The sequence below is a fragment of the Pieris rapae genome, chromosome 12 (genome assembly GCF_905147795.1).
Source record: "Pieris rapae chromosome 12, ilPieRapa1.1, whole genome shotgun sequence".
Taxonomy (NCBI): Eukaryota; Metazoa; Arthropoda; class Insecta; order Lepidoptera; family Pieridae; genus Pieris; species Pieris rapae.
In genome coordinates, this window is record NC_059520.1 from 6,191,896 (window position 1) to 6,218,851 (window position 26,956).

The following is a 26,956-nucleotide window of genomic DNA, read 5'->3' on the forward strand; positions in this document are numbered from 1 at the left end:
CTGACTATGTCCAGACAGAACTGAATTCATTGCCAACGCGATTTGGCGACACGCCAGACGTAGCCATACGTATACGTATACGTACAGGTTATGTTGCTGGCCACGCCGCCATGGCATCTTTGTGAGATATGGCCATTAACGTAATAATTATGTATTGTTTATGCCAGTTTAAATTTCAAAATCGGACATATTCAGCAACAATGATTATATCGTAAATAAATTCTGCGTAACAATGAACCCTGCCAGTTTCTTAGTTGGTTGATACTCAATTAAAAAAAATTTAGTTCTTTGCTGTTAAAGGGTCAAAGGAAACACACAGTCTTATTTGGCTTTTAATACTTACATTATCGAGTACACTATACATCCGTTGCTATAAAATGCTAACTAGCTATTTATACTCCGGTAGGCATTCCGAAAGAAAAAAATAATTTACATGTAACTTTCGTTTATAGAAAATGTTTCTATATTCAAGACATTTGCAGTTTATATTATTAAAGCAGTATCACTAGATGTATTATTTGGACTTTATATAACTTTTTATTATTATTGATATTGTTCACCGACACCGCCATAGCGGCCAGCCACAGTTACTGCAAAGGAAGAGAAAGAACAATTAATAGTCTATACTAAAAATGAAAAAGATAAATATTTTTGAAACACAGATAATGTTTAAATATAGACTTACCAAAGACGTAGTCCCGAAAAGTTTGTACCATCCAATAACAATATTGGACAAGTTGAGGTCATCCAACATAATTTGGGCCACACCCATGAACACTTTCTTGCCTTCGATGCGACCGTAGTCGCCCCAAACTGTTACCTAAATAATAAAATTAATGAATTCTACATTGTAAAGTTAGTTCTAGGTAGTAGGTGGCATGAAAATCGATAACTATGTTCAAGTTGTATATTCTATTTTTATATTTAGAACAAGTGTTAAGTAACAGTACAATTATTAAACAGGTGAATAAATATATATTATTTTAAAATAAATTTTTACTATTTATTTAAATAAAATCTTTTTGAATAATTTTAATATTTATCGTTAATCACTGCTGCGTTTAAGTTATTTTTTTCCATACGCCAAAGAAGTATAACTTCTAACGCGTATACATAAGTATACACCTCGTTTTTTTTTATTTTCGATTTATCTATTTTAATGGAAATAATCAAAGACAATTAATGTCTACATTACTGAAAATTCTATTATAAATGGCGTTGAAACGATTTACATTTAAAAGCAATTGACTCACTTGCAATATACACCCTTTGAAGTTCTCTCGGAACGTAAGGGTCTGCTGGTACAGCGGGTCCAAGGTCCTTCGAGCTGTACTGGTTTTGGCCTTAGCGATACATCGCTTGCCGCTTACTAAATATACCTTAACATAGGGCGCCGGCAATGTACGGCTGCCTTGACGGGCTTGGAGCCCCCGCGCGCGAATCACCTCTACCTGTGCAATTTATACTTTTTATAAAACCTGCACTAATTTTATGTTGGTAGCTTGTAATCAAATATAGAAATATTCTGCGTGCGTATGTAAAATGGTTATTGCCACATAAAAGTACCTCAAGGAAGCCCTTCTGATAGCACATAGACAATTGCACATCTCCCAATGTGGGTGCTCCCAATAGCTGCCGTCCGACCAACTGTCCTGGGCCCAGTCCATCAATGAAATCGGATAGACCGCCTCCATCAGACGAACTCGAGCCTCGCATACCCGGTGACCATCTGCGAATTCTCGTGCTTAATTATCTAGAACAAGGCCGCCACTAGATGGCGCTCCAAAAACTTTATTAACAGCTTCTTTTGTTAAATCTTACTGCACATTAAGCTTTTATTAGCACTGGCTATACATAGCTGGATGGAATTCACTAAATAATTACTGTTCTATTATATTTTGTGAGAGAAATTATCTGTTAGCTCATACTAATATACGCGTCGGATCCATAGATAACATAAATAGAGAATTATTACTATTTGTTTCAATGGACCAAATAACTACCAAGACCCAACAAGTTTCAAATTATAGCTGCCTCAATAGCATTGAAGTGCATCTGAGAGCTATTTCATTACAAAATTGCAATTTTATTGCTGAAATTTCGTATAACTAGAAGTTCAAGAATAAAAATATAAATCCAGTAAGTATTCCATTAAAAAATACCACAAGAAGTAAACATTAGAACTATGTATTTAAAACTAACTACTGGTTAAGGTAAAAGAATAGTTAAACATATAACAACATTGATACAATAGTGATGGAGAGGGCGGTAGTCAACGAGTACAGTAAGAAACATTTAAAAACGAGCGGGGACAGAAAAAAAACAAAGTCTAGTACCATAAAACCAACAACTACAAACAAACACTTGTCAATTGACAAATTGTTTATGGTTTTATGATCCTTTGACATTCGTGTTATGGAATACACTGTTTATAATATGAAGGTGATGGTAAGACATTTAGAAGACAGATTGGTAGATTAAACTTTTAGGAACATTAAAATTAATGTATAAATAAGGTTTTTATTTTCCTACTTGTGATTTCTTTCGCGCTTTCCACTTACTTATCTTCTTTAATAGTGGTTTTGGTTATAAGTACTCACCAGCCATAATATTTCCATCTTAAATAATTGTGTAGGGCATGCATGTACAAAACGATATATTGTGTAGGCGTGTGAGTTATTGAGTACACATACTTTTTGTGCGTAGTTTGTAAAAAGCCACCTCTCACCAATCACAGTCGTGCATACATAACATTAAGCGACATCACTCATAAACATTCAAACCTTCGTAAAGCAATCGTCTCCGCGCCTTAAGTTTGACATTAGAGCCTAGTGCTTGCCTGTGCGAATTTGTGCGTGCTTACATTAGAATAAAAACACCGATACATTGCAACATGCGAAAAAGACGAAGGCAGAGGGTAGAAGAAGACGACGAGCAACATCGATGGCACAAAGAAAGAGATCGTTGGCAAAGAACGGACGAGCTGGCGACTTACGAGGATCCCTCAGAGCTACATATGGAGACGAGGCTGGACGACACCTCGTGCGAGCGCTTGAAGCTGGTCACCACTGCGCTGCGCTTGCGTCGGCCGCCCCCGCCTTCTACGCGAAAAGCACGGTCACGATGGCCCACAACATTCACTACACGACTACTATGTATTGTACAATTAGATATTATATATGATTATTCACAAATACATTCTTGAACTAAAATACTGAAAAAGACGTAATATTCAGACACTATATCATTAAAAGAAATCTTAGATATGCCTCAGCAATCTTTAGCAAAAATTATAATGCTCAATACTTAATCATTAACGTGATCAACATTAACTCTATAAGCTATCGAGCATTCTATTCTAGCTGAAGATTCTCCAACACCTGCAGTTCAAATCCTATCTTTGTATTTTTATTCCACTAAAAGCCACTACGTAGCTGACTTTACAAAGCAACATGGCGCACATAAACAGTTATCTCGATAAATGCATGTGACATGTGGGATAAATGTCGCGGCCATGATGATTCTACCGCCTCATAATTCACTATTATGTCAATGTTGGCATTATGAGCTGTGCCAACCTGTCGTCGTCGTTCTCACTGGAGGCCGAGGAGGCCCGGGATACGCCAGCGCCTCCTCGTAACTCTCCAGGAACCACTTCTTCACTGCGTTGAACGGTAAAGGAATTTTTTCCGCGTTTACCGAAACCTAACCGTCTCTTTCGCCCTGTCGGTGTTGATAAGATATCTGGTTATTACTGGTAAAGTATTATTTACAGATTGAAGAATAGAGAGAAACAAAACATAATTTTGTACTAAACAGAACGCATATCACCTGTAGCTGATAACTGAGACGTTGAGTTACTCTTTTTGCCCATTCCAGGTCCAAAGTAATCACGTGGCTCAGCTTTCAATAATGCATCGTCACCCGCTGGTTCGTTTTCAGAAGTCCCACCGAGCGCTGTATCACTTAAACTGCCATCTAAAAGGAACGTATATGCTCATATTATGGCTACAGTTCTATAACAAAATTAAACCGCATTTTTACTTATATTTTTACCTGCTTTTTCATCTGGTGCATCGGTGTTACTTAAACTGCGCGTAAACTGTCCATGCCTTGACTCTCGCCTCTCAAGGGTAGGCGGTTGATTATTATTGCGGCCATTATCTCGACTACCATAGTCATTACTGCATTGTGATTCCGTTTCAACAATACTCTTCCGTTTAGTGTTTGCATTCGGTGTGCAATCGTTTCCATCCCGTGTTTCGTTTTGTTTCGGTGGCGTGTTAGGTTTCGTAGATGAGCCATCAGGAGGTGAATGCGTAGCAGGAGCGCGATGAGGTGAGCCGTGATTTGGGGAAGAGAAATTAGAGAACGAATTAGCTTTACTCCTAAATTCTTGTTCTACATTATTTTTTGGATATGTGTGATATGCGGGACGATTGTTGGAAACTACTCTGGGTTCCCTATATGTATTGAAGTCTGGGCTCGAAAGAGGAGTAGGAGAATCGGGGGAATAAAATTCTTGTACAGTCGGAATTTCATTTATGCTCACCATGTTTACGCGTTTCTTGTATCTCGGTTTGGTTTTATGTAACATAATATCGATTTTATTTTTGTCATCTAGAATATCGTAAGCAGACAAACTATTGTATAAGTCGAATATATCGTCCGGTGTCACAGCTTTAATTGAAGGAGATGGAATCTTGGTCAATAACGAGTTATATATATCTTTGTGTTTGAAATAATTTTTGCTGTAGTTAGTATTTATTTCGCTAAGTGTATCATAATGTTGGCTTGTAATGTCTGTTGAATTATAGTATGATTTATCTAATGAGTTACGCCCGTAAATCGTACTAAAATCTAGTGATAAACCTTTTCTGCTTGCATTGCTAAAGGTACTTAGATTTGTCAATAAATCGTTTTGATGAATATCATTTTTGGGTTTATCAATACTGACGTGTATCATTGTTGCTAAACTGCTGTCACTTCCGTATCCATGATAGTGGTCTAACTCGTCATCTTGATCATCAATAGTAGGTAACTTGCTTCTAGTGAAGATGTCATCGTCGAAAGATTGAAAATTAAAGGACCCGCGTAAATGTTTTAATAATCTTAAATTAGTCTTTCTATGTCTTAATTCGTCAGTGTTTATATTTCGACTTTCAATCGGATATTCATCTAAGTATTTATAACCATTAGACTTAGTTAGTGACGATTTTACTACTCGACTTATATCGGGAAGTATAGTATAGTTCGGATATTTTAAATTCTTTTTAATAATATCAGACACGTATTTTTTGCTATATTCATATAAACTTTCGTCTTGTTCAGGACAGCTTAAAGCCCTGCCAAAAGAGCGAAAACTATTTCTTAAACTACTTATGGAATGACTACGAGGTATGCCATGAAAACTGTCGGGTTTGGAATAGGTTTTGTTAATTAATGGGTGGAATTCAGGCTTATACCGATCTCCCAAGCTACAACCTAAGTTAGAACTCCATGAGCTTGGCTTATATTTATAGAATAAATGAGAAGTGGACTCTACAAAGCTATCACAGGATGAGGATTTACTAAGTCGAAATATCCGTTTTCTGCTGTAAAAGTATGTGAAAATTGTGTAACATGCATTCATTAATCATAATGATAATGTGGTAGACATTACCTAAGCATCCTGGTGGGACGTGGGCGTTCGGATTGCGTACTGAATGCACTAGAAGTGACCGAGGCCACGGATTCGATGTCTGAATCTCCAGCGGCCGCGTCGGGAGATAAGCGACGTCTTGGCGCCCAACCTCCACCACGTGATGCCAACTCCGAATCCGAAAGTCCTGCATAGTGCCTTTCCCACCCTAATGATTTCAACAAAATGCCCTATTTGTCCAATTCATCAACTGAGTTGCCAATTAAATATTTCTACTATATTCATTCTGATATCTACACTAAAATCTAAACACTACAAAAGCAAAGCTTTTGTTATGAAGTGACGTTATGTGTGGTTAACAGAAATTTCTTACTCGTGCAATCAGGTTATTGATATGAGAGGTTAACATATGATTATAAGTGAATGCAATAATTTATCATTTATTTTCATTTATTTCTATGAATCTGATAGACCTCCATAGATTTTTGGCAGTGGCCGTATCTATAATAATACAATGATTACAAGTGATGACTAGGGCCTATCGTAGTGTATGTCTGTATGTGTGGGTGTATTGACCTTGTGGCGTGCTGCGGTAGGTGAGTGTGGCGCCAATGTGATGCGGGGCGATCCACTTACGTTCTTCCAGGTCTGCGGACACCTGCGCGCGCATCGCTCGCTGGGTATTCTGTTTATAAATATATATAATTTAAAGGAACTAATAATAATTATTATGTAACTACTCCCTGTTTTCGCAAACTCTCAAAAAAGTTCTTTTTAATTCAGATTAAGTCAAATGGTCTTTATACCTAGTCCAGCTATAAGTTCTGTTACATATGAAAATGCATTTTTTTTTAATATTATTAAAATTTATACCTACATTTTAATTAAAGTCTCAGCAAAAATCTAAAAATATTCTATATGAAATGGCCACGTTTGGCTTTCATAAAGGCTTTTAACCTGTTGGGCCACCAATCTATGGATATACGCACTTTAAGGGAAATTTCGCCACTGCTTGGTCCAAAGATATTTTAAAAGACTCAATGTCGCCATGTCGTTTGGACGGGGCCATGTCCTCTGAAACTGGCCTCTGAACGTTGGTTTCAACCTTAATAGGATGGCTTTGTTAGTTCAGGCCTTGTGACCAGGTGCAAAATCCTGCTGGGAAGTCCACAGTTTTTTTTAAAGTGTATTGCATACAGTTTGGCTGAAGATTTCACTCCTTTTTACAAACATATAGTTTTATGACTCCTTGATAAGACACGCTCCACCAAACCATCACTGGCGCAGTATGAAAACCACGTTGTACCTTTGCTTCCACTTCAGCAGCTTTTTTCGAACTGTGTGCGTACATTTTATCATTTTGCTTATTTTAGTGTTGTTATTCAAGCGTGTTTTTTTTTCATCGGTATAGAGGATATTTCTGTGCTTTTCATCTGAGTATCGCGTCAGAAGGCGTTTTGATCGATCCACTCAATTGTAAATATTGATTGAGGGCATGTCCTGTATATAGGCGATGCACAAATCTTGTTTTATAATACGCGATAGAGTCCTAGCGGGAATCTTCATTTCTTGCAATAAGAGGAAGTAAATTCATACCCCATTAGGAATTTGCTTCCTCTTAACAGATTACTAATAATTCTGGCTTTAACAGAATTAACAGTCTTTGTAGAACTACCAGCACAAGGCCGCTCATTTTTAGTATTTGCCATATTGTTATTTAATGATGAACACGAAAAAATATGTGAAATGACGCAAATAGGAAGCCTTTAAAATAATGTACGTGTTCCAAATTCAAAATACATAATTAAAAAACGTTGAAAAAAAAATTTTTTTATGTAACATTATTTATAGCCAGACTAGTTATATACAATAATGTAATTAATACAAAATTTCTACGCCCTTACTTATATTGGTTTTCACTTAGTCTAAATGTTAATCAATGATTTAAACAAAACCTTAACCTGCAAAGTTTATTATGTTGTATGTCCATAAATTATGTTTCTTTACCTGATGTGGTATTTGGGGCAACTGGCGTTTCTTAGGGCTGGTCGTCGGGGTAGCCGTCGCAGATCGTGATTGAAAGCGTGGAGCATACGCGTGTGTGGGCAAACGCGTGGCGTCACGATCTTCACACACTATACATTAACCAAAGCACCACATTAGCTGCTGTTTATTTTTAATAGTAATCAAACTTTATAGACCCGAAGTGAAACGATGTCTACATCACTTCAAGAGGCCACTATGAGTCCATGATTAAAGCTTATTATATATGTAAAATAAAAACTTACGAAGGTTATCGTTGAAATAGAAATCGGATAGCTGAATCATGCAATTAATACTTAAATAATAATAAATTAAAACATCGATATATAAAATGAGATCAGCGTGCTCACAGGTTGAGGATAGGACGGAGAGTGAAATAAAAATGTGAAGGCAGATTAAGTTGGTGAGTATAGTAATGAACGCGCAAAACTTTACACAGTGTTCCGTGCGGGGTGCAGCCCGCTGTTTTTACATTGAATTGATATGCGACGCTTTGAAAAGCGACGTTCCTTATAAAATCTTCATAAATTCTAAATAAAACAAGATGAATTTCAAAGTGTCGCCTTAATTTAGTCACATTTGTTGCTATTATTGGAACTGTATTTGTATTTAAGTTGTCATGTCAAGATTTATGAAAAAAACATATCAGACATAAGAATGATTGGGAATGTTCGTGGAAGACCTGTGTAGCGGTAGGCGTCCCTGTCGTTGGGCGGAGACAGGGAGCGCCGCGGTGAGGCGCTTCGCCCCCCGGCCGCTGATTGCGACCGACCTACGTAGCTGGGACCCTGCGGATGAAATTACATCTTTCGATTTCTTTAATTATTAAAGAAATGTGTCTAGAAATAATATTGGAGTAATGAACATTATATATATATCGGTATATATATATATATATTAAAATTATGATTATTTACCCGTTCCCTAGCTACAGCAGTAGTCCTCACTCGACCCGCGGGAGACATATCGCGGCGACTACAACGAGTTCCGTCCACCTGCAAATCCTTTTTATATGTACATGTTCAATTCGATGTACTTTTTATTAAATTTAAACATCTCTAGCACATACTTCGTGAGGTGGTGGCGGACTCGAACTAGAAGCAAGACTGGAGAGAGAGTGATGTCTCCTCAAGTCACACTCGCTGGGCGTATCTGAGTCTGACAAGCGAGAGTTGGAGGTAGATGGAGGAGATAGATGCTCGCCATCGGCTTCATCTTCACGATATCTCTGTGAAATGGACAAAAATTAATATAACTTCTAGTAATGGTAATCATTGCAAATCGGTGGGAATTTCATGGGAATATAATATGTAATATTTTTACCCCAAAACCAGCAAATTCATCATGCGGCTTTAACTTGTACCAATTTGGTTCATGATTCATTGGCATATTTTCTAGATCTAGAAGAACTTCGCCAAGGAAATCGTTTGGCCCGTAACGATTTAAATCCCAGACTGTGACCTGCAAATAAACTTCAGTCAAAACCCTATTGAGGTTAACTAAATCTACTGCGGTAGAAAAGTACGGTTGCAAACCAAACGCTTTCATTGTTAATCAGCAATTGGTATCTTTATTGTTCAAGAAAAAAGGGGAATGATTTAAACTTTCATCTGACGTAGAAAATTCTGCTCACTTTATCTTACCTCTAAAGTTCTCTTCTTTATATCACTAAAACGTATTCCACAGTAAACGAACGTCTGGTTCCACCTTGGCTCCAAAGTATTTGCTAGAGTCTTTGTTCTTCGTTTGCTTTTCTCGCTTTTGTCCGGTAGAAGAAATATCTTCGCGTAAGGACATCGTGGCGAGCCGTCTGCTCTAGGAGTCAGGCCGCTGGCAGACACTACAGTGACTAAAAGCTGTAGCGCTGCTATGTCGAAGTAGATTTTTAACTAAAAAAAACACAATGATAAGGGTATAAAATGTCTCCAACCAAATCAAGTATTTTTTTGTTGGTGAAAAATCAAGTATCAATATATACCTGTATTCGACCAGCAACAAATGCATTTTGATTGTTTTGTCTGGCATTACGTCTTCGTCCATATATGTCAGGTGATCCTGGTGATGTTACTAAAACACTTGGCTTTTCAGCGCCACCAAGCACCTCCGTGTAAACTTCTAAAAAATACTAATTAAATAAAACTAAATCATATCTAAGGTAGCTTAAACTTATATTTCTATTCTCCAGAGTCTCATAATTCGAACCATAAAATTGTTGGAGTAATGTTTTGATACCATGAACATATTGTTTTAAGCTAATAAGTGTCTTTAAAAATGTGTATTAAAAGCAAAGCGTCTTCGGTTATCGCCCACCTTTATGTGACCTCCAAGGCTGTGCAAGCAGTCGCGCAGATGCAAGTGGCCGCGTGACCACTAGTTCTACGTGGGTGTCATGCTTGCTATTAGCCACTACTGCTGTCACCTCATCAGCACTTCGTCCTTGAAGTGGCATGCCATTCCACTGCAATACTTCGTCCCCTAGAAGCGGTACATGTGAGAAACGGATCGACAAATAGCAGTATGTGAATTATTAAGCTATAATTAGCCGTAAGTCGTAACCCCTGTTTAAATCGTTAAGTTACAATTTTAAGATGTCGCTGTGATAATCGTTACTTATTATATGCATTGATCTAAAGGTGAAATAAATAGAAGTAAAAACTCACCTATTCTCAACTGTCCTTCCAAATCTGCGATGGATCCTTTTTTAACTTTTTCTACCACAGCTCCCCGAGTACCATCAGGTAGCATTTTTCCACCAACAACTTTAAGTCCAAGAATTGCTGATGAGGAGTGTGAACTTCCTTCAACCACACTTTTTCGAAGTACCATGTGACCCACCATTCGGGTGCCATCAGATGACACTTGCCAGTTCAATGGAAACTATTGCAGAAAAGTTCACAGTATATATGGCAAATAGTTTTTTTGACTACTTCAAATTTATCCAGAAATTTTCAGCAATACTAGCAAATGCATCGCACGTGAATACAGAATTACAGTCATGCCAAGGTGTGCACACATGCCACAGCCAAACATTAATTCCTACACGTTTTATTTACAATACATGTATTCAAATGATGCGTTAAGTAACTTAAAATGTTTGTTTCCTATATGTATAGATATAATAGTAGAACTGAAAATAAACATAACTGAAACTTTGATTTCTTTCTAGTCGTAATTAAGCAAGCCAAAATGTAGCCATGAGGTGTACCTTAGGGCACTCGCCCCTGTTTGAATCTTCGCTGGAAGTAAATGTGCTAGATGTGTCGATGCCCGAATCTTTCGTAGCAGAATCTTGACTGGTTTGTCTTTCAGATTCCCAACGTAAAGAGGCCCAGTCGTGTGGGACCCCAGAGGAGTCTCGTCCACCACGCGGAAAAGTCGCCGCCCCCTCGTGCCCATCGAACCTCACAGTTTTTTTTCTTCTTTCTGTAAATCGTCTATTATCTGTGGAGTCTTCCCACAGATATGCACTTTTATATACAGCACGATCGGATCGATGAGTTTCGTCACGCGTGTATGGGCGTAAATATGCATTTTCAGCGTCTTCCCTAGTACGCCAACGACAATCTGTGACGGAGTCAAAACTTCGTCCGCCTGTGGGGACACTTCTACCGGTATCGAGGACACCGCGTCCCTCGGGTATGTAGGAGGCCGGCGAATGATTAGTTAAATTGTAATAGTTGTTTGAGGTCACGTTGGAGCGAGTTGGATTCCGAAGTGAAGCGCACGCCTCAAGATCTCCTATGAATGATATTATACAAATAGCATCGTAGTATGCGCTACTCTCACCGTTGAACGACTTGCGCGCCCGTACGCGCCCGGATCGATTATGGGTTGCATTTTAATGAGGTATACCCCAAAGGTTTGTTTGGTTTAACAATATATACATAAGTTATACCTGTATATATTTCTGAGAAGTGGTGATGGCTTTAATATCGTTGTTAATGTTTCGCAATCAAAGCAGTGTTAACGCATAAGCGGAAAGAAAGTGTGACAAGTTATCCCAATCATACAAACAATAATTAAGTTCCAAAGATGCACTCCACCAACACTAACAAACATATCACCAAGTATATTACAATTTTCTTTTCCCCCAACATGCGTTTTCCTTAAATTAGGCGAAGAAAAAGCATAAAACATTTTTTTTTAGATTATTTCATTGTCGATACAATATTTTCTTGCTGACTTTTTTAGCCTACTTTAAGGAATATAAAGCGATCGTATAGTAAATTTATTGATGATGTTTTTTGATATATTGTAGTTATCGTAATATGACCAATTCTTTAATATACGTTCGCCAGAAAGATATATACTTACACTTTAAATAATAACATCGTTAGTCGAAAGAAGTATGGGCAGACAAAGAAATGAACAGCGATCACAGATGGTAGACCAAAGACGTACAAGACGACGAAAACGACTAAGGAGATCGATAGGTAAAAAACAGCTAACGTTGAGCATAAATTACAACCCAAACCCCCAGTCCTTCTCACCGATAAAAATTTATTCATTTTCTCATCTAATATCGCTTGGCGCTGCTTTCTTGCACCAGCAACGGGGCAGCTCTTATCTCTACCTGTAATATAAACAGGATGGGGTCTTGAAGCAAAAAAATTCATGGAGTACGATCGATGACTTCGCAGACCGGGCGCGTACGAGTTTGTGCTAGACGCTTACGGGTGACACATAGTCTAGAATTTTTGGAACGTGTATATTTTACGAATATAATTTAAGTATCAGTTTCTAAACAGCTATCTGCAAATAATAACTAAGTTATCAAAAAGTTCTATGAACAATGCCTACGCCGGTTTCTTAGGATTACCTGTCTAATGAAAATGATCATCACTAAATATTTCTATAACTATTGAAGGTATAATAAGATCTTAACAAGAATGCGTCTATTATAAAGTTTTACCTTGCGATGCCAGAAAACACTGAAATAGTAAAACCTCGCACGGAACACCTTTGCATAATGTTAGGAACGATTATGAGTGAGGTATTGTAATGTGCATGTACGCAATCGGTGTGTTCGTTGTGTGGTGTGGGAGTAAAAAAACCCTCGGCAAGGATTCATGACATTCCGGAGAGGAGGACGGTGAATGGAAAGCGGGAAAATCACTCACCGCGGTCCCGGTACTCGTCGTTTTCGTCGGAAACACACTCTGGAACTTCATCATCAGATGAGGAGGATCTCGGCGGCATCGGAGGGTGTAAGGCAGGCGTGTGGGGTAGAGGCAATAGCTGCGTTGGCTGATGTGGGGTCCCCATGTCGTCTATCCCGTAGGCTGACTTTTGCCTTGAATGTACGAGATGCGGGTGAGTCCTAGAAAGTCCTTCTAGTTCCCCATAACACTTAGCCTCTTGTTGACTGTACTGCCGGCGGAGGGCACTACTAGATCTCTGCAACGGTTGATTCTCTTTTTCTGCTGCACTGTGCGCTCTCTCTAATTTTGGTCTTTTATCTAAAGTTGAATCTACCTGAGATGGTAAATTTCTTAAGTCCGATTCCATTCTCCATAGCATTGAATCGTGGCCAGTACTTTTGTGAATCCATTGTCCGGTTTTTGATAACAGTTCTTGCTTTTTACGACAGAGAATACAGACCCATATGACCTGTAAAACAATTTTGGCATAAAAAACTGAATTAATGAACACGCTATATATTACAGCTTTAGACAATTATAAAATATGTATTAAACATCTTTTATGTAATAACTGAAGAATAAAATTGTGAATTATTATGGGCATTTACCACAGGTCGTCTTCATATAGCGAAATTTTCTAAGCGTCAACCACTTAGCAACGAATTAAAAAAATTCCTCATTTATAGAAAACCGATCAAAGGAATCGGATATTTTTTTAGATGTCACAAAGATACTCGTTACGATTTTAGCCCACCCAATATATCCCAGTCTTCGAAATTTGTATTTTGGTACACTGTCATTGAAAAAATCTTAAAGAAAACCTTTTTGCTATGAGAAAGTACTGACTTTGTTAGATCGTAAAGTGACCTTGCCCCCACACCTTGCGCAGCACCTCACTCTACAATAATGACAGGAGTGTCCTACTCCATCCGCGAATTTGGTCTTCAAGCAAATTTCACATGTGGCTGCTAGTTCCACTCCTGCAGCCCTTTGCATCTCATTCCTGGTACGTATTGTTTGCTCCAGAACCGCTACTTCGTCTTGTTTTCGTCTGTGTAAATGTACATTTATAAAGTTAAGGAAAATTATTAATATTGTATGTAAAATATAAAGAAGAGTTAATATAGGTAGCTCTTCTTTATATTTTACATACTTTGTCTCTTTTTACCTATTATTAAGTTATACACTTCCAAACATCAGTTGTGTTTAAAAAAAGATCGAAATTATGTACTTTGTCACAATTTTCATCTTTGTTTTCCTTACTACATAAGCCTGGAGGAAGTCGCTTATAAAAAGACTGCCCAGCTACACGCGTTATTTTATTTATGTTTTCATCGTGCATTAAGGATGAGAACTGATTTTTATTTATGTACTGGGGTACAAACATTTTATAACACAATGACATGTATGCAGAATACTTGAAATTTAACCTACTCTAATCCTCATAGAAAATTGTGGCATTTACCACGAAGTTTTTCGGGATACTGTTATTATTGATCAAATACTGAAAGGTCCAAATACTTAAATTAAAAGAAATAATAAATTAATTTTATAAATCTCCATATCTACAAATACGTGTTATTGAGGCGAGATAATATATTATAAGGCTAGAAGAAACTTGGAAGTAAATTAATTATAAAAGATGGAGAATCTATAAAATATTTTAAAAAACTAAAGATGAAGTAAAACTCAGTACGCAAGGATTGGAGTCAGAACACCTTAAATGTCTTAGCTTACTTGGCTTGACAAGTTTGTCGGAGGCTTTTGCGAAATAAGTCAAATCAATTTTTTTATGTTTGAATTGACTAAAAGCTATTTTATTCAAATGAAATTTCTAGTTCTTATATCAAAATCGTTATATATTTTTTATTGCAGTATTTTGTTTCCCATACAATAGAACTATGGTCAATTTCAGCAATTATCCAAAAATAATAATGACTGCTTGACTGCTACCTTGATTTATCGACGGAGATATAAGATTAAACCTAAAAACAAAGCAAAGGAATGCATCCTGTTAAACCTTGCCAAATTTATAAAATAAAACATTTTGAAAATTTTCAAAAACATCAAATAAAAACTCACTTATTGTTCTCATAATTAATAAATCATATAATAAGATAACTTGATACATTTATCTGAAAGGATAAGATAGCAGCAAAATCTTTGCGAACTTAGTACCGACCCAGTATGCGCATTACACTTTCCTACTATGTTAGCGCAATAAATGAGAAAAGTAGGTCATACTGATTTATTTTACGTTTACTAAAAGCTTTTTGAATTTATTTTAACAAGTCAATGATTAATAAACACAAAAACTATCCATAAAAGTAGGTAATAAATACTTAAATGTGTATATTAGTTGTGCAGTGATGGTAGTTACACCTACTAGAGAGTAAGACGATACAATTATTTACTTAATTCGATTAACTTTGCAGAAAGCAACACTGAACTATGCGTCATTTTATTGATAAAAGATTTGATCGAAACGTTGGAAATTGATTCGACTATGCAGGATGCGCTAACTCGTACCTTTATCTCTGCGGTCGATTTTTATTAACCATTATGGACTCGAGGTACGCGTATCTGTCTACGGGGTCACAGCGTTGGTTTTTACCACGACACCACTGATTTCGGTCACAGAATACACATTACGCTAAAGGGGTCGAAGGTCGAATAGAGCACACCTCATAATTTCGTGTTCGCGCTGCTCCTCCTGGCGCTGCCGCATAATGACGCCCTCGATGATGGCGCGTTCTTCGGGCGTGAGGTGCGAGAGGTCCGGCATGTCGGCCATGGCGGGCGGCCGCGAGCGTTGGCGCGCCCGCCGCGTGCTGCGGTGCTGGCCCGCTGCGCGCTACTCTCTCGGGAGGTTTATTTAATAATGCCGGGCGGGCCAATCGCGCCCGACGCTACACTGACGTCAGCAGCGCTATTGATCGCTCGACTACTGCTTTCTTTGACCCGCCCTAGCCACCCGCCTTGACGTGCGTGCGCATACCAGAACCTAACAGTTACTTTAAGTTTTGAGGCTATCTATTTATATTTTCATATGCGCGGTAGCATTATTCAGCAAGGTTCTCTACTCAAGTCTGTCCAGTTTTGTGAAATGCGTTGATCTCAATTAAACTTTTCCATTATTTAAATAGTACATATACATTGAAGTAAGGTTATTTACTGTTTTTCAAATATTCTTAATTGCGTCTGAGTTCGGTAGGTTATAGCTCCTTATTCTGTAAACATGTAATAAAGCAGAAGGCTAGTGAGGGACCGCGGTAAAAGTCAGGGCATAACCGTAGGCTAGCCGGCGCTCCCGGAGACGTTCTTGTTGCTTCTTGTGTGGAAAGGCTTCCCCTTACTATTAGTTTGGGCTCTTGAGTGATGCTACCCGCATCAGATACGAATATCCGGGACGCCGGATACTTGTTACAAAGCTAAAAAGTCAATCACACTAAATTCAATGAAAAAATTTCGCTGATTTTAATAATTTTATTTATTTTACATTCTTAGTCGCAATCCAAGGGTGGAGGAGTACATTCACCAGGAAGGTGATTGACGTGATCGTTGTGGAATAAAGTTTTGACACCGTCCCTCCAGGGATACTTTTTATTGCGTATGCGCATGTATTCATAGTCCCGACATTCTCCTTTTTCAGGTACCGGCTGATTATAGCAAATAAAACCTTGTATAATAATCAGAGGAAAGCCAACAAAGAACGAAAGGAATTTATATTTCTTCCAAGAATCTTTTTCGTGGTGAAAGCGAGGGACGCAGGGGTTTGGAGGGATAATGCTGGGACGACAACATGGGTTGGGCGTAATTTTCGGTCCTTGTCCGGGCGTTGGGCCTACGGGACATCCGCATTGACAACCAGGTTTTGAAGGACCTCGCGGTGGACCGCATAAACTGTAATTTCGGACAAACAGTTTGCCCATAGGACTTAATTTCTTTCCATTTTTGTACATTTCCGTTTTTTTGTAATTTTTTTAAATATAAAACTTTGATTAATTTTCCATATCAAAAATGTGTTTATGCATTAATTTTGACGAACATACTGCTTTTAAGAATAGTAAAGGCAGCTTGTCACAATCATGTTTTTCTATCATTCATCTATAAATGAGACTTGACGCCGAAAAGGTTTTTGTATTGTAGATCATAAACAAATTTTCAGGACATAAGACGTTTCTCAAAAAACTATACTTTTGAAGGATAAACTGTTTATTTCAATAAGTTAATCTTTAAATGTATTGAAACTAATTAAAATCTGAGATTTAGGTAATTGTAGAATGTAGCTTTTTTAAAAAAGGATATTTCCAATGGACCTATAAAGGCATAAAAATTGGTACTATAAGAAACGAATTCAGGATCAGGTATTTTATCAACCAAACTAGCACTGCGCAATCAAATTATTTAATTTGTATGTACCCGAAAAAATCAATTTATCTCTCAAGTACCTACAGAGAGTTATGTAATATTGGAAGCGTCGTCAAACAAATGTTTCAATTCACATGCTTTCGGATATCTATTATGATGAAGGTCTACTTTTCTATACTTACAATCTTTCCCAAGTGATTCCGTGTACGGAGCACAGAATAATTGCTTTACGCACTAGAAGTTGATCTACGGCTACGCAGTATGTACATAACAGACAATTAAGTCCAATTTCCAAAAACACTTTTGTGACGGTTGTATGTGCTCTGTGGTGAATAATAGTGATAGACTATAGATGTATTTTCGATTAGAAAGAAGTCTGTGTTCTATGGCATAGATAATAGATAGGTAGACGGTTCACAGTAGATAAACTGTTTTTAATCAGGTTTTTTGGTTTGTGATTTTAAAATTTAGAATAATTTAGTGGTAATTGGTAAGTAATTTAAAACATTAAAGTTTAAAGCTCATTCGACCTAATTTATCATTAAAGTCTCAAAAAATTTAATTAATATTATCAACAAATACCTTATAGCCACGTAAGGTGAACAAATCAATAGCCGGCAACGAAAGTTATTGCAATATCGTATCTATCAAATAGCAATAAATAATAATAAGCAGTTTGTGATTTATCAAGTAAATACTATCCGTAATCAGTGCGATACCAAGCGGATTTTGATTAGAACAATTATGAGACACTTCGTATAGTTGTAAATATTTTTTTGTCAAATGCGGTTTTGCAGTGTACTATGTAAGTAACAGTGTATTACTTGATTATTTACGAAATTGAGCAAAATATATTTATTGAAATTCTTATGAAAGTGTAAATTTTCTTGGAATTAGTTACCCCTAAACAAATAAAAATATTTGGTTTTGTTGGAATGACATCATCAAACGAGCGTCCGATTACGGATGATTCATATAATTTTCTAGTGAACTATCTGGATATATTAAAAGCTTAGTGCTAGTGCAGAGTGCTACCCCAGCTAATTTTCATACAGCCGCGAGTGACGACGGACGTGTAATATTCTCCATATTTAATTATTTTCCAGTACTACCGATATTTTTAAAAGCTGTTGCATCTTCAATCATGGATTCAAAGACGCTATCTTCATCCATCGCTAAATTCTCGGCAAAGTTCTGTAATGTAAGTATGTTATTCTTTGCTTTTTATGTTAAAAATCTTTTCATTGTTTTATATTTGAATTATATTTTTACACTTCACCTATTTTTATTTAATTTGTTAATTTTTACCCGTTAATTGTGATAGAATACACAAACAAATTAAACATAATTTGTTGTGCAACTTTAAATAAATAACATATGAATTCTAAACTCAATAATATAATACATAAGTTTGCTTTATGACAGTGAATTTAGCTTTAAATATTTTTTAGGAACTAGACAAGTCAACTAGTGTGGTTTCATCTCCATTATCAGCTGAATACATTCTTGCTCTTGTGGCTTTGGGATGTGAAGGTCCAGCACATGAAGAGATATTGCAATCCCTTGGATTCCCTGAAGATAATGCTGTAAGTTTTTAACTTTATGAACATTATATGTGATAAGTGCTGGATCATCCAGCTGACACCTAGACATGGTGTTGATTACTCTTCTGTAGGCTTAATAAGTTTTAATATCATATATAAGTAAACTTTCATTTGTTTATATGCTTAAATTAAATATTAATACAGATTTTTTTTTAGATTCGCTCATCTTTCTCTAGCATGTCATCACAACTGAAATCGATTAAAGGTATTACCTTGAATGTGGCTAACAGAGTGTATATACAAGATGGGGGCTACAAGCTAAACAGTGCCCTTGAGAGTGATGCTGTTAAAGTGTTTGATGCTGGCCTTAAAATAATTGACTTTGGAAGTGGAGGAGCTGCTCAAGAAATCAACAAGTGGGTAAGTACTGCAAGGAACTTTTTTTTCTAAACTGATTTTCAAATTATCATGATTTTACCAACAAACTAGTTGAGATAATAAATGTTTTAATTTAATTAATTATATAAGTTTGAGTTAAAAAGGGTTAATTTATTGCAGCTACATGCCTATTCCCTATTTAATGAAATTGTTTCCAGGTGGAGAGCAAAACCAATGAACGCATTAAGGATTTATTAACGTCAGACAGTGTTAATAGTGACACTCGCCTTGTCTTGGTGAATGCATTGTACTTTAAGGTATGTAGATAATAACTATGAAGGTCACTGTAATTTTAATGATAAATATGACCTATTGTTTTGATTTTTAATGGCCTTAGGTCAAATTAAATTATTCTTTTATTACATTCCCATAATTGGATTTGAAATCAAGTATGTATACTTAAATAGTAATCAACCTCATACATATTACATAAATAAATTTATAAACCTTAAATTTATGTTCTTATCATGTTTTGTAATTATTATTAGTAAAAGAGCATTTGATTAACTATTAACAGGGATCCTGGCTGAAACCATTCCATAAGATGATGACATATGACCGTCCTTTCTTCCTTGATGAGAGTACCACAGTGGACATTCCGATGATGAATGCCAAAGATGACTTCTTTTATGGTGAAAGCAAGGATCTTGGAGTTCAGGTATTTACTGCACTTTATGTTAACTTTAAAAATATTCTTTATATACCCATTGAATTAGGAATATTCATTTATATATTAATAATATTGATGGCGGTCGTAGCGCTATTGAGCCCATAGTATTGTATTTAATTTTAAAATTTGCAAACTAAATAATAATAGTCACATCGCGTTAGTACGGCCAGATTTGTGCCGTTGAAAGACCCGTATTTATTCGTTTTGATTTCTCGCATAACATTTCAGTTTTGATGATTTTAAATTAAATAAGTATTTTAAGGAACTGTTTACGCGAGAAACATTCAAAACTTATTAAAACCTATATAATTTATCGTCTTAGTAATAAGTGAAATTAAGATTTAGATTATGTTAGCTCATGGTTAGCCAGATTTCGCATTGAAGATGTTTTTTTTATATTTTTTTACACAACTATAAACCAAAGAATCTTTAACCATTTAAATCTGCTTAAGTGAATTAAATCATTGTAAAAATTACAATGATTTGATGAATGATGTCTTTTTTTCATGAATCGTGTCACTTGCTAATTGAAAAACGCGAGCTTTACATTCCATTAGTGTCAAGGTCACAAAATTGGGCTTAATTTGTTCCGCCAAAAGGTTTCTTTGTAAAAATATCAAAGCCATCTTGATTCGTACGGTTAGAATTTACTATTTTTTTTTAATTTAGCACTTATTTTATCCATGAACCAAGTATAAACTAACTTAATATGTTAAAAAATATATGGGACTAAGTACATATTTGTGTAAAATATCAAAATTTGTTCTAAAAATGTATTCTATCAATTAATATTACGTTTCTATCAATTTCAACACTTACTATGCCCGCTATTCATATGCACGAAGTTTTTACCCTTGTGAAATTGAAAAATTCTGTGAGCCTAGTAAAATGTACTTTTGTTAAACCTTATTTATGTTGCCCCCATATAAACTCTGTAAATACATGAAATTATTATATCAATATATATAGCAACTTTTCGATTTTGTATATAATAAAATAGATTTCTTAATTTTTTATCTTGATATTGTTTGTAGGCAGTTTCGATAGTATTTAATCTACGTGAAAATTATATAATTACTATATGAGACATTTTAGGCGTTTCCAATGAATCTCTCATTGTTTAACTGAAATCGACAGACTAATAGCACTCTAAACATACTGAAATAAGCAAAGTTAAATAAACATCAAAAAATTTCTGGCAACGAGCCAATTTTCTATCAGTGTTGTAACAAAAATAAAATTCCGATAATTTTATAAATAACAGTGTTATTGATAATTGTCTAATTTATCGTTATGAGTAATGGAAATATCAACTGATTACAATTAATTCCAGTGCCGAGTAATCGTATATTTGTATGATGTGTCTTTTAAATAGGAAACCATTGCAAACTTTTTGTGTAGTTTCAAGGTTACGTACATGTTTAGCCAGTTTCAACAAAAGAATATGTCCTTGCCTTCGTTTTTTTGAATGAAACAATGTCTTTATTCTATAAACAGTAATTAACAAAATAATTACAGTAAACCCCTTTTGTTATAAACAGATTCCCGAATTTACGTAATGCAGAAATACGTATTAAACCAAATGTAATTTGTCCCCAATCATTATATACTAAAAATAGCATATACCTATATCAATTATTACTAGCACGTGTCAGTCGATTAAAAGCTTGAGAAAAAATAAAAATTATTGTGCGTACACACTCAACACTGTACAACTAATGGTTTCAGCTTACAAAATAATGAATATGACATTAGCCTTTAAGTAAATTATTAGTAATGGTTATACTACGTATATACATACGCCATACGAGGGACTTCGAAACTTTTCTTCCAGATCTTTCTACCAATGAAACCCACTAATACTTCCGTACAAAAAATTTTTTTTTTATATGGTTTTTATTATACTTAATCATTATTTGCAGTACCTGAAAATGCAATATGAGGGTGAGGAAGCCAGTATGTTGGTCGTCCTACCATCAAAGGTTGACGGTTTGAATGATGTTATTAAGAAATTGGCTGATGGTTATGACCTGTTGGCTGATGTGGAGACTTTGGAGGAGACCAAAGTGGATGTCACCATCCCCAAGTTCAAGATTGAGACCGAGATTGACCTCATGGATGTTCTCCCTAAGGTATTGTTTATTCTAGATATTTTTCTTTAATTAAAAGTATTGCATTCTTGCATATTCCTATTCTTTATATGTACATAAATGATCTTCTATATACAGCACTAACATTCGCTTTTGTTAATTGTTATTATCCCGCGAATGACGGCTTTTCTTATCTATGATCTATTTTAAGGTAAAATATTAAAGATTCAGAGACCGATTTTTCTATATTGAACGCGTTTGAGAAACATTGTTTTGGAGATTATATTGTGGGAATCGCTCTATATTTGAATATAATAATTTATTGATGTCTCCAAACACGTGTTTGTCGAAACTAAGACATATCCAAATGGTGAACTTACAGTACATTTAAATATGGAGTAGTTTTAAATTTTGCTGTATCTACGCATAACTGAACATAATTTATAATTTATGATGTGTATAATTTATTAAGTTTTAACTGACCCAAAGAACTTTAGAATTCATTGATTCATAGTTGGGTTTTTAACCGAACCCGAAGCTAACGAAGTTTTGGATTCGAGAGATTAAATGTAATTTAGAGATACTATTTTGCCATCATAACTTTACACTACCTACCTACATTAATATATATTGTCTTAGCACACTCAAGCACAGTAGTGCCAATTTATAGCAAAATACGAAATAATACAAATAGTCAATAATATTAGTGTTTTACCTTATCGCTTTACCAGTTATCTATATTGCCAAACTATTTAAAAAACATTTACATAAATTAGTCAAGTGTCCTTACATTTTTCCATGACATAATTCCTAACATTTCGATGTACAATTTTATATATACCTAAAAAACAGTAGCGCTACAACGTTATCAGTCTGGTTCTCAGATTTCTGAATCCCTTTCGTGATCAGTTGTTTTTTTTTTCTAATAAAAAAAACAAAGTAATTGATTAGCTGTCAATTCCTGACCATGTTTTCCGCCGCACCGGGTGTCACCTTTTTTGGGGTGACATCCACCCGGTCCCTCAACTTTAAGAACAACAATGTACAAACAAAAAAAATCGATCGCTAGCATAAAATATATTTTTCAGGGATTCCTCCTCTAGCACTAGCTCAGCTCCGTGTAGAATTCGGGGATTCCCGCAAAAGAGCCTAACGACAGTCGCGGGGATTTCCCGTCCCAGACTCACGACTTAATAAATGATCCATTTTCTGTATCATATAAAATTTATTGTTTTTTACTTTCGATGGGGTGACACTACCATTTTTAGTTTTATAAACTATTTTGTTGTATAGTTCTCACAAGTTTTGCGTAAAACCTTTCGTAATATTATGTCATTTAATTATTTCAGCTTGGAATCAAAACTATATTCGAGCCTGCAAACTCCGGACTTACCAGGATGTTAGATAGTGAAGAGAAGTTATTTGTGTCTAAGGGAGTGCAAAAAGCATTTATTGAAGTCAACGAAGAAGGAGCTGAAGCCGCCGCTGCCTCTGGTATGTATATTTTTGTGTTATTCAAACCCGTAGACTATCCATACAAGGTGTATGGTAATCCTAATTTGATTGGTTGTGTATTTAAAGTATCATAAGATTGTCTTTTTAGAATATTTTTGTTGTTTCACGTACTGCACAGCTTTAGAATTACGCATTTAGTAAGCCATTTTTTAATGTTCATTTTTTTCATCAGCTTGAAGGGGTTTTCTTAAATGTATAAACGCGTGTTACAATTAAATAGTGAATATATTATTATAATTTATAATTGGGTAGTACTTTTTCTTATTTTATTATAGTAAAACGAGTAGGATTCAGAATGGTTCCATGTTTTTTTTTCAAATCATACTTAATATATACTTGTGGTGAAAATGTTGTATGGCAAACTTGAAATGATTTAATTATTGAAACGGTTTCAATTATATATTAGTAAATGGGAGATTCGTGTGCTTACTTTCCTCCCCTATTTAACGTGTAAGGGGAGTTGGGCCCCCGTATCTTACCCCTCCACCTAGAGACACATAGCTAAGGTTGTGGGTTTATTTTAATTTATTTTGGTGGTTGTAATAAATGTGGGTGTGACGTGACAGTGGGTGTAGTCAGAACTCGGCGCTCCTTGAATCCACCACCACCAATCTTCGAGGCGACAAGAGAAGCCCTCTGGTGCGTCTTTATCAAAGACCAGATGGCGTTTGTGGCCCGCTATAAACCAGAAAGGACACAGCTTCGTACCGAACTCTAAGACGATGTTAATATTACCAGAGTCAGGATAATCTCGCATCATGTTTACTGTTAAATATTGTTAAGAGCGTTATCAACTAGTTAACGTATCGAGTACAGATAAAAAGTGACGAGCGTTACCCGCTATAGTCTGTGGAAGTTGAAATGTCACGTGACATGTGGTCATTATCAGTTTTCATAAAATACTTATAAATAGTCTATGGTTTCTTAACAGCGCTTTACTAAGTGCTTTTTAATTTGTTGCGATAAAACAGTTATCATTGACATTCCTTTTGAAGTTAAATAGTGTCCAGGCATGTTAACTCGTTGATAGCGTAACGCTAACGGCCATACTCAGAGTCGTTTAGTAATAACGGTTATCCCATTAGTGAAGATAAGTACACTGATCGTAAAAAAGGCTTATGAAAGCGCCATTCGAGATAATTTAATGACTCTGAGTACGGCTCTTCGACGCGTTAGCAATGTGATGTATTAGCTTAAATCCCAAGCAAGTCACGTGCTTCGCAGGCATGGTGATGATGATGCGGTGTATGCCTCCGCCAGTACCCATATTCATGGCTGACCGACCTTTCCTCTACACCATCTTGGACAAACATCACACAACATACTTCGTTGGCGCCTTTCGCGCCCACTAAGACAAACTTGTAAAACTTTAAACCGCCTTATCTCGACTTTGATATTAATCTTTATTATAAAACGTGGTCTAAAATACTGTGATTGTTACGTAGTAATTTTTAAGTGAAAAAGTAACAAATATTATAGTCCGCGCTTTATAATAGGACTACTAATGTTTAGTGGCCTGAATTAATTTTTAAGAAATATTAAGCTGAATAAACCAATCTGTAAGATCGAACTAAACACTATTTTACTCGCGAAATATTATTCTATATGTGTTATTGTATCGTGCACTTTTTATCGCTTAATTGGGAATAAGAAAGTTTAGAAACTTCAATGCAATGCTATTCCTCAGCAATAGCTATATTTGCAAAATATTTTAACAGATTTGAGTGCCTCAATGTTACTTATCTGTGGTACCTTATAAAAAAAAGAAGATCGAGGGTCTGTTTCACAATGTATGGCTAGAGTACCAAATAGCTATGCAACACATAAATTATTCGGATGATAAAAGTTTCGAATCAGAAACTTCGCGTTTCATGACGAATAGCGCTATCTGACAGTCGTGAAACAATCTATTAATAAGTAGGTAGTGTTTATCCTACCAATAAGTAATAAATAGCTTATTTGGAACTTATCCCGACATTGTGAAACAGACCCTAAATATATTAATATAAATATCGATTAGAAGGGTGAAGATTTCTGCCACAAATTCATTGCCGAAATTCCTGTTATTAATGTAGCACGCTTATTTAAGTACAATCTCCTAGGACATGTCTAATTTCGAAAAGATAAAGTATATCTATGACTGATATCTTACATACTCCGAGTGTGGCTCATTGTGTGTAAAGAATTTCTAAATAGTGCCGCACACAATATGTTAATTCGAATTTAAAAAAATCCGTCCTTTTTAACAAATAACTATTGAATTTATGCTTATTTCTAAATTTTCTTACACAAAATATATAGATGTACTATAAAATAAAAATTTGTATTGTAATACTTAAGAGTCTTATTGTATTTGTATTCATTTTATTATTAGTGTGTGATATTTTTCAAAGCTAGTATCTAATAAGTTTTATGTAAATCTACGTTATACGATTGCAGTTTTATAACAAAATTTAGCGTTCATGAATTCATCTATATCATTAAATGTTTGAGAAACTTAAATAAAGTCAATATATACAGGATGAATATTTCGTAAATATCCTATATATAACCTGCCTCATGTAAAATAATTTCGCCTTAGCTTTGTTCTGTGATATTTGATGCTTTTGATTTTTTTTTCTTGTATATTTTTTTTAAATCGGTAATGGGTTTACGTTACAGCAATGGGTGTGATGATGTGTTGTGCAATCATGGAGCCACCGACGCCAGAGTTCACAGCCGACCGTCCATTCTTGGCTGTAATTCTTGTCGGTAATGACGTCTACTTCGAAGCTATTTACCGTGGAAAACCATAATTGTTAACGCACACACAAAATTGTTAAACATGTTGTAATTATAAGTTTCTTAAAACTTGAGTTAAGCACAATGTTTTTTACAGAGTTTTTATGTATATCGTATTAAAAATCTACATATGTATATTATATACGTAATTATGATTAAGTTTTGTTGGTTGCTAACGTTCGTCTACGTCAATTTTTTTTAAACAGCGCCTCTGATTGTTGCGCGCAGAAGTAAAATGCGTCATACAAATATATGACACGGACAGTAAGCGTTTATAAGTCACACTATGATAATATAAAGTTCCTAATCCTCTTTGAATTATGATGAATATATTGCGTTTATATGAGCATGTACCATGTCAAACATGGAAAACATTTTAATAACGGTACAAAGTGCACTTACAATAAGTATTATTTTTACACGCTTAAAGTAAATGTATATTTATTTATAATATATTTTAATTATTTATAATGTTGTTTTATTTTTAACCTGTGATATTGACAATACCTTTTTAAAGGATCATTTTTATTGGACTAAATCTTTATGAGTCAAGAAGACGAACATGTCCTATCTTACTGATCATTTTTCTTTCGGCTCTTTGGAACACATTTCTTCTAGTTTTTATTAGTACAGATAGAATCTAGAACATAACTTGTTAAAATATGTGTAGAGTAAAAATCATTCGCTAGTATCTAGAAGTATTTCATTTGGTTGGTCTGTAA

At 35.5% G+C, this 26,956-nt stretch overlaps 2 protein-coding genes across 9 annotated transcripts; one reads left to right on the plus strand and one right to left on the minus strand.

Moving 5' to 3' along the window:
- Positions 1-319: 319 nt before the first annotated feature.
- Positions 320-16,002, minus strand: LOC111001729 (regulating synaptic membrane exocytosis protein 2). Of its 5 annotated transcripts, none has more exons than XM_045630497.1 (22): positions 15,510-15,985; positions 13,672-13,876; positions 12,805-13,294; positions 10,890-11,422; positions 10,345-10,561; positions 9,995-10,159; positions 9,663-9,799; positions 9,328-9,573; positions 9,008-9,145; positions 8,754-8,912; positions 8,602-8,679; positions 8,367-8,472; positions 7,649-7,776; positions 6,218-6,326; positions 5,663-5,849; positions 4,057-4,184; positions 3,832-3,978; positions 2,996-3,098; positions 1,567-1,729; positions 1,254-1,451; positions 686-820; positions 320-590 (listed from the first exon to the last, which is right to left on the minus strand). In XM_045630497.1, exons 1-22 carry the CDS (start codon positions 15,617-15,619, stop codon positions 588-590), a joined length of 3,885 nt encoding a protein of 1,294 aa, XP_045486453.1. In that variant the 5' UTR covers positions 15,620-15,985; the 3' UTR covers positions 320-587. The 5 variants fall into 5 exon arrangements, 4 of the variants coding, with proteins under 4 accessions (XP_045486453.1, XP_045486452.1, XP_045486451.1 ...); XM_045630496.1 differs by having other exon boundaries at positions 2,996-3,101; XM_045630495.1 differs by lacking the exon at positions 2,996-3,098 and adding an exon at positions 3,579-3,744 and having other exon boundaries at positions 15,510-15,983.
- Positions 16,003-17,604: 1,602 nt separating this feature from the next.
- Positions 17,605-26,265, plus strand: LOC111001788 (antichymotrypsin-2). 4 transcript variants are annotated; one of them, XM_022271833.2, is made up of 9 exons: positions 17,605-17,686; positions 18,303-18,397; positions 18,648-18,782; positions 18,957-19,160; positions 19,337-19,435; positions 19,696-19,836; positions 21,771-21,980; positions 23,288-23,432; positions 24,020-24,186. In XM_022271833.2, exons 2-9 carry the CDS (start codon positions 18,341-18,343, stop codon positions 24,169-24,171), a joined length of 1,143 nt encoding a protein of 380 aa, XP_022127525.2. In that variant the 5' UTR covers positions 17,605-17,686; positions 18,303-18,340; the 3' UTR covers positions 24,172-24,186. The 4 variants fall into 4 exon arrangements, with proteins under 4 accessions (XP_022127525.2, XP_022127499.2, XP_022127510.2 ...); XM_022271807.2 differs by lacking the exon at positions 17,605-17,686 and adding an exon at positions 17,839-18,001; XM_022271818.2 differs by lacking the exons at positions 17,605-17,686; positions 24,020-24,186 and adding exons at positions 17,841-18,001; positions 26,115-26,265.
- The last annotated feature ends 691 nt before the right edge of the window (positions 26,266-26,956 follow it).

Bases quoted from the DNA above. Each gene is read 5' to 3' on its own strand.
- LOC111001729 (XM_045630495.1), bottom strand. From the start codon at position 15,619: ATGGCCGACATGCCGGACCTCTCGCACCTCACGCCCGAAGAACGCGCC. The intron at 3,979-4,056 runs GTAAAAATATAA...CGTTCCTTTTAG, and splicing joins TGCACCAGATGAAAAAGCAG to ATGGCAGTTTAAGTGATACA. The intron at 821-1,253 runs GTGAGTCAATTG...TTTATTATTTAG, and splicing joins TCAAAGGGTGTATATTGCAA to GTAACAGTTTGGGGCGACTA.
- LOC111001788 (XM_022271807.2), top strand. From the start codon at position 17,980: ATGCGGTTTTGCAGTGTACTAT. The intron at 18,783-18,956 runs GTAAGTTTTTAA...ATTTTTTTTTAG, and splicing joins GATTCCCTGAAGATAATGCT to ATTCGCTCATCTTTCTCTAG. The intron at 21,981-23,287 runs GTATTGTTTATT...TAATTATTTCAG, and splicing joins TCATGGATGTTCTCCCTAAG to CTTGGAATCAAAACTATATT.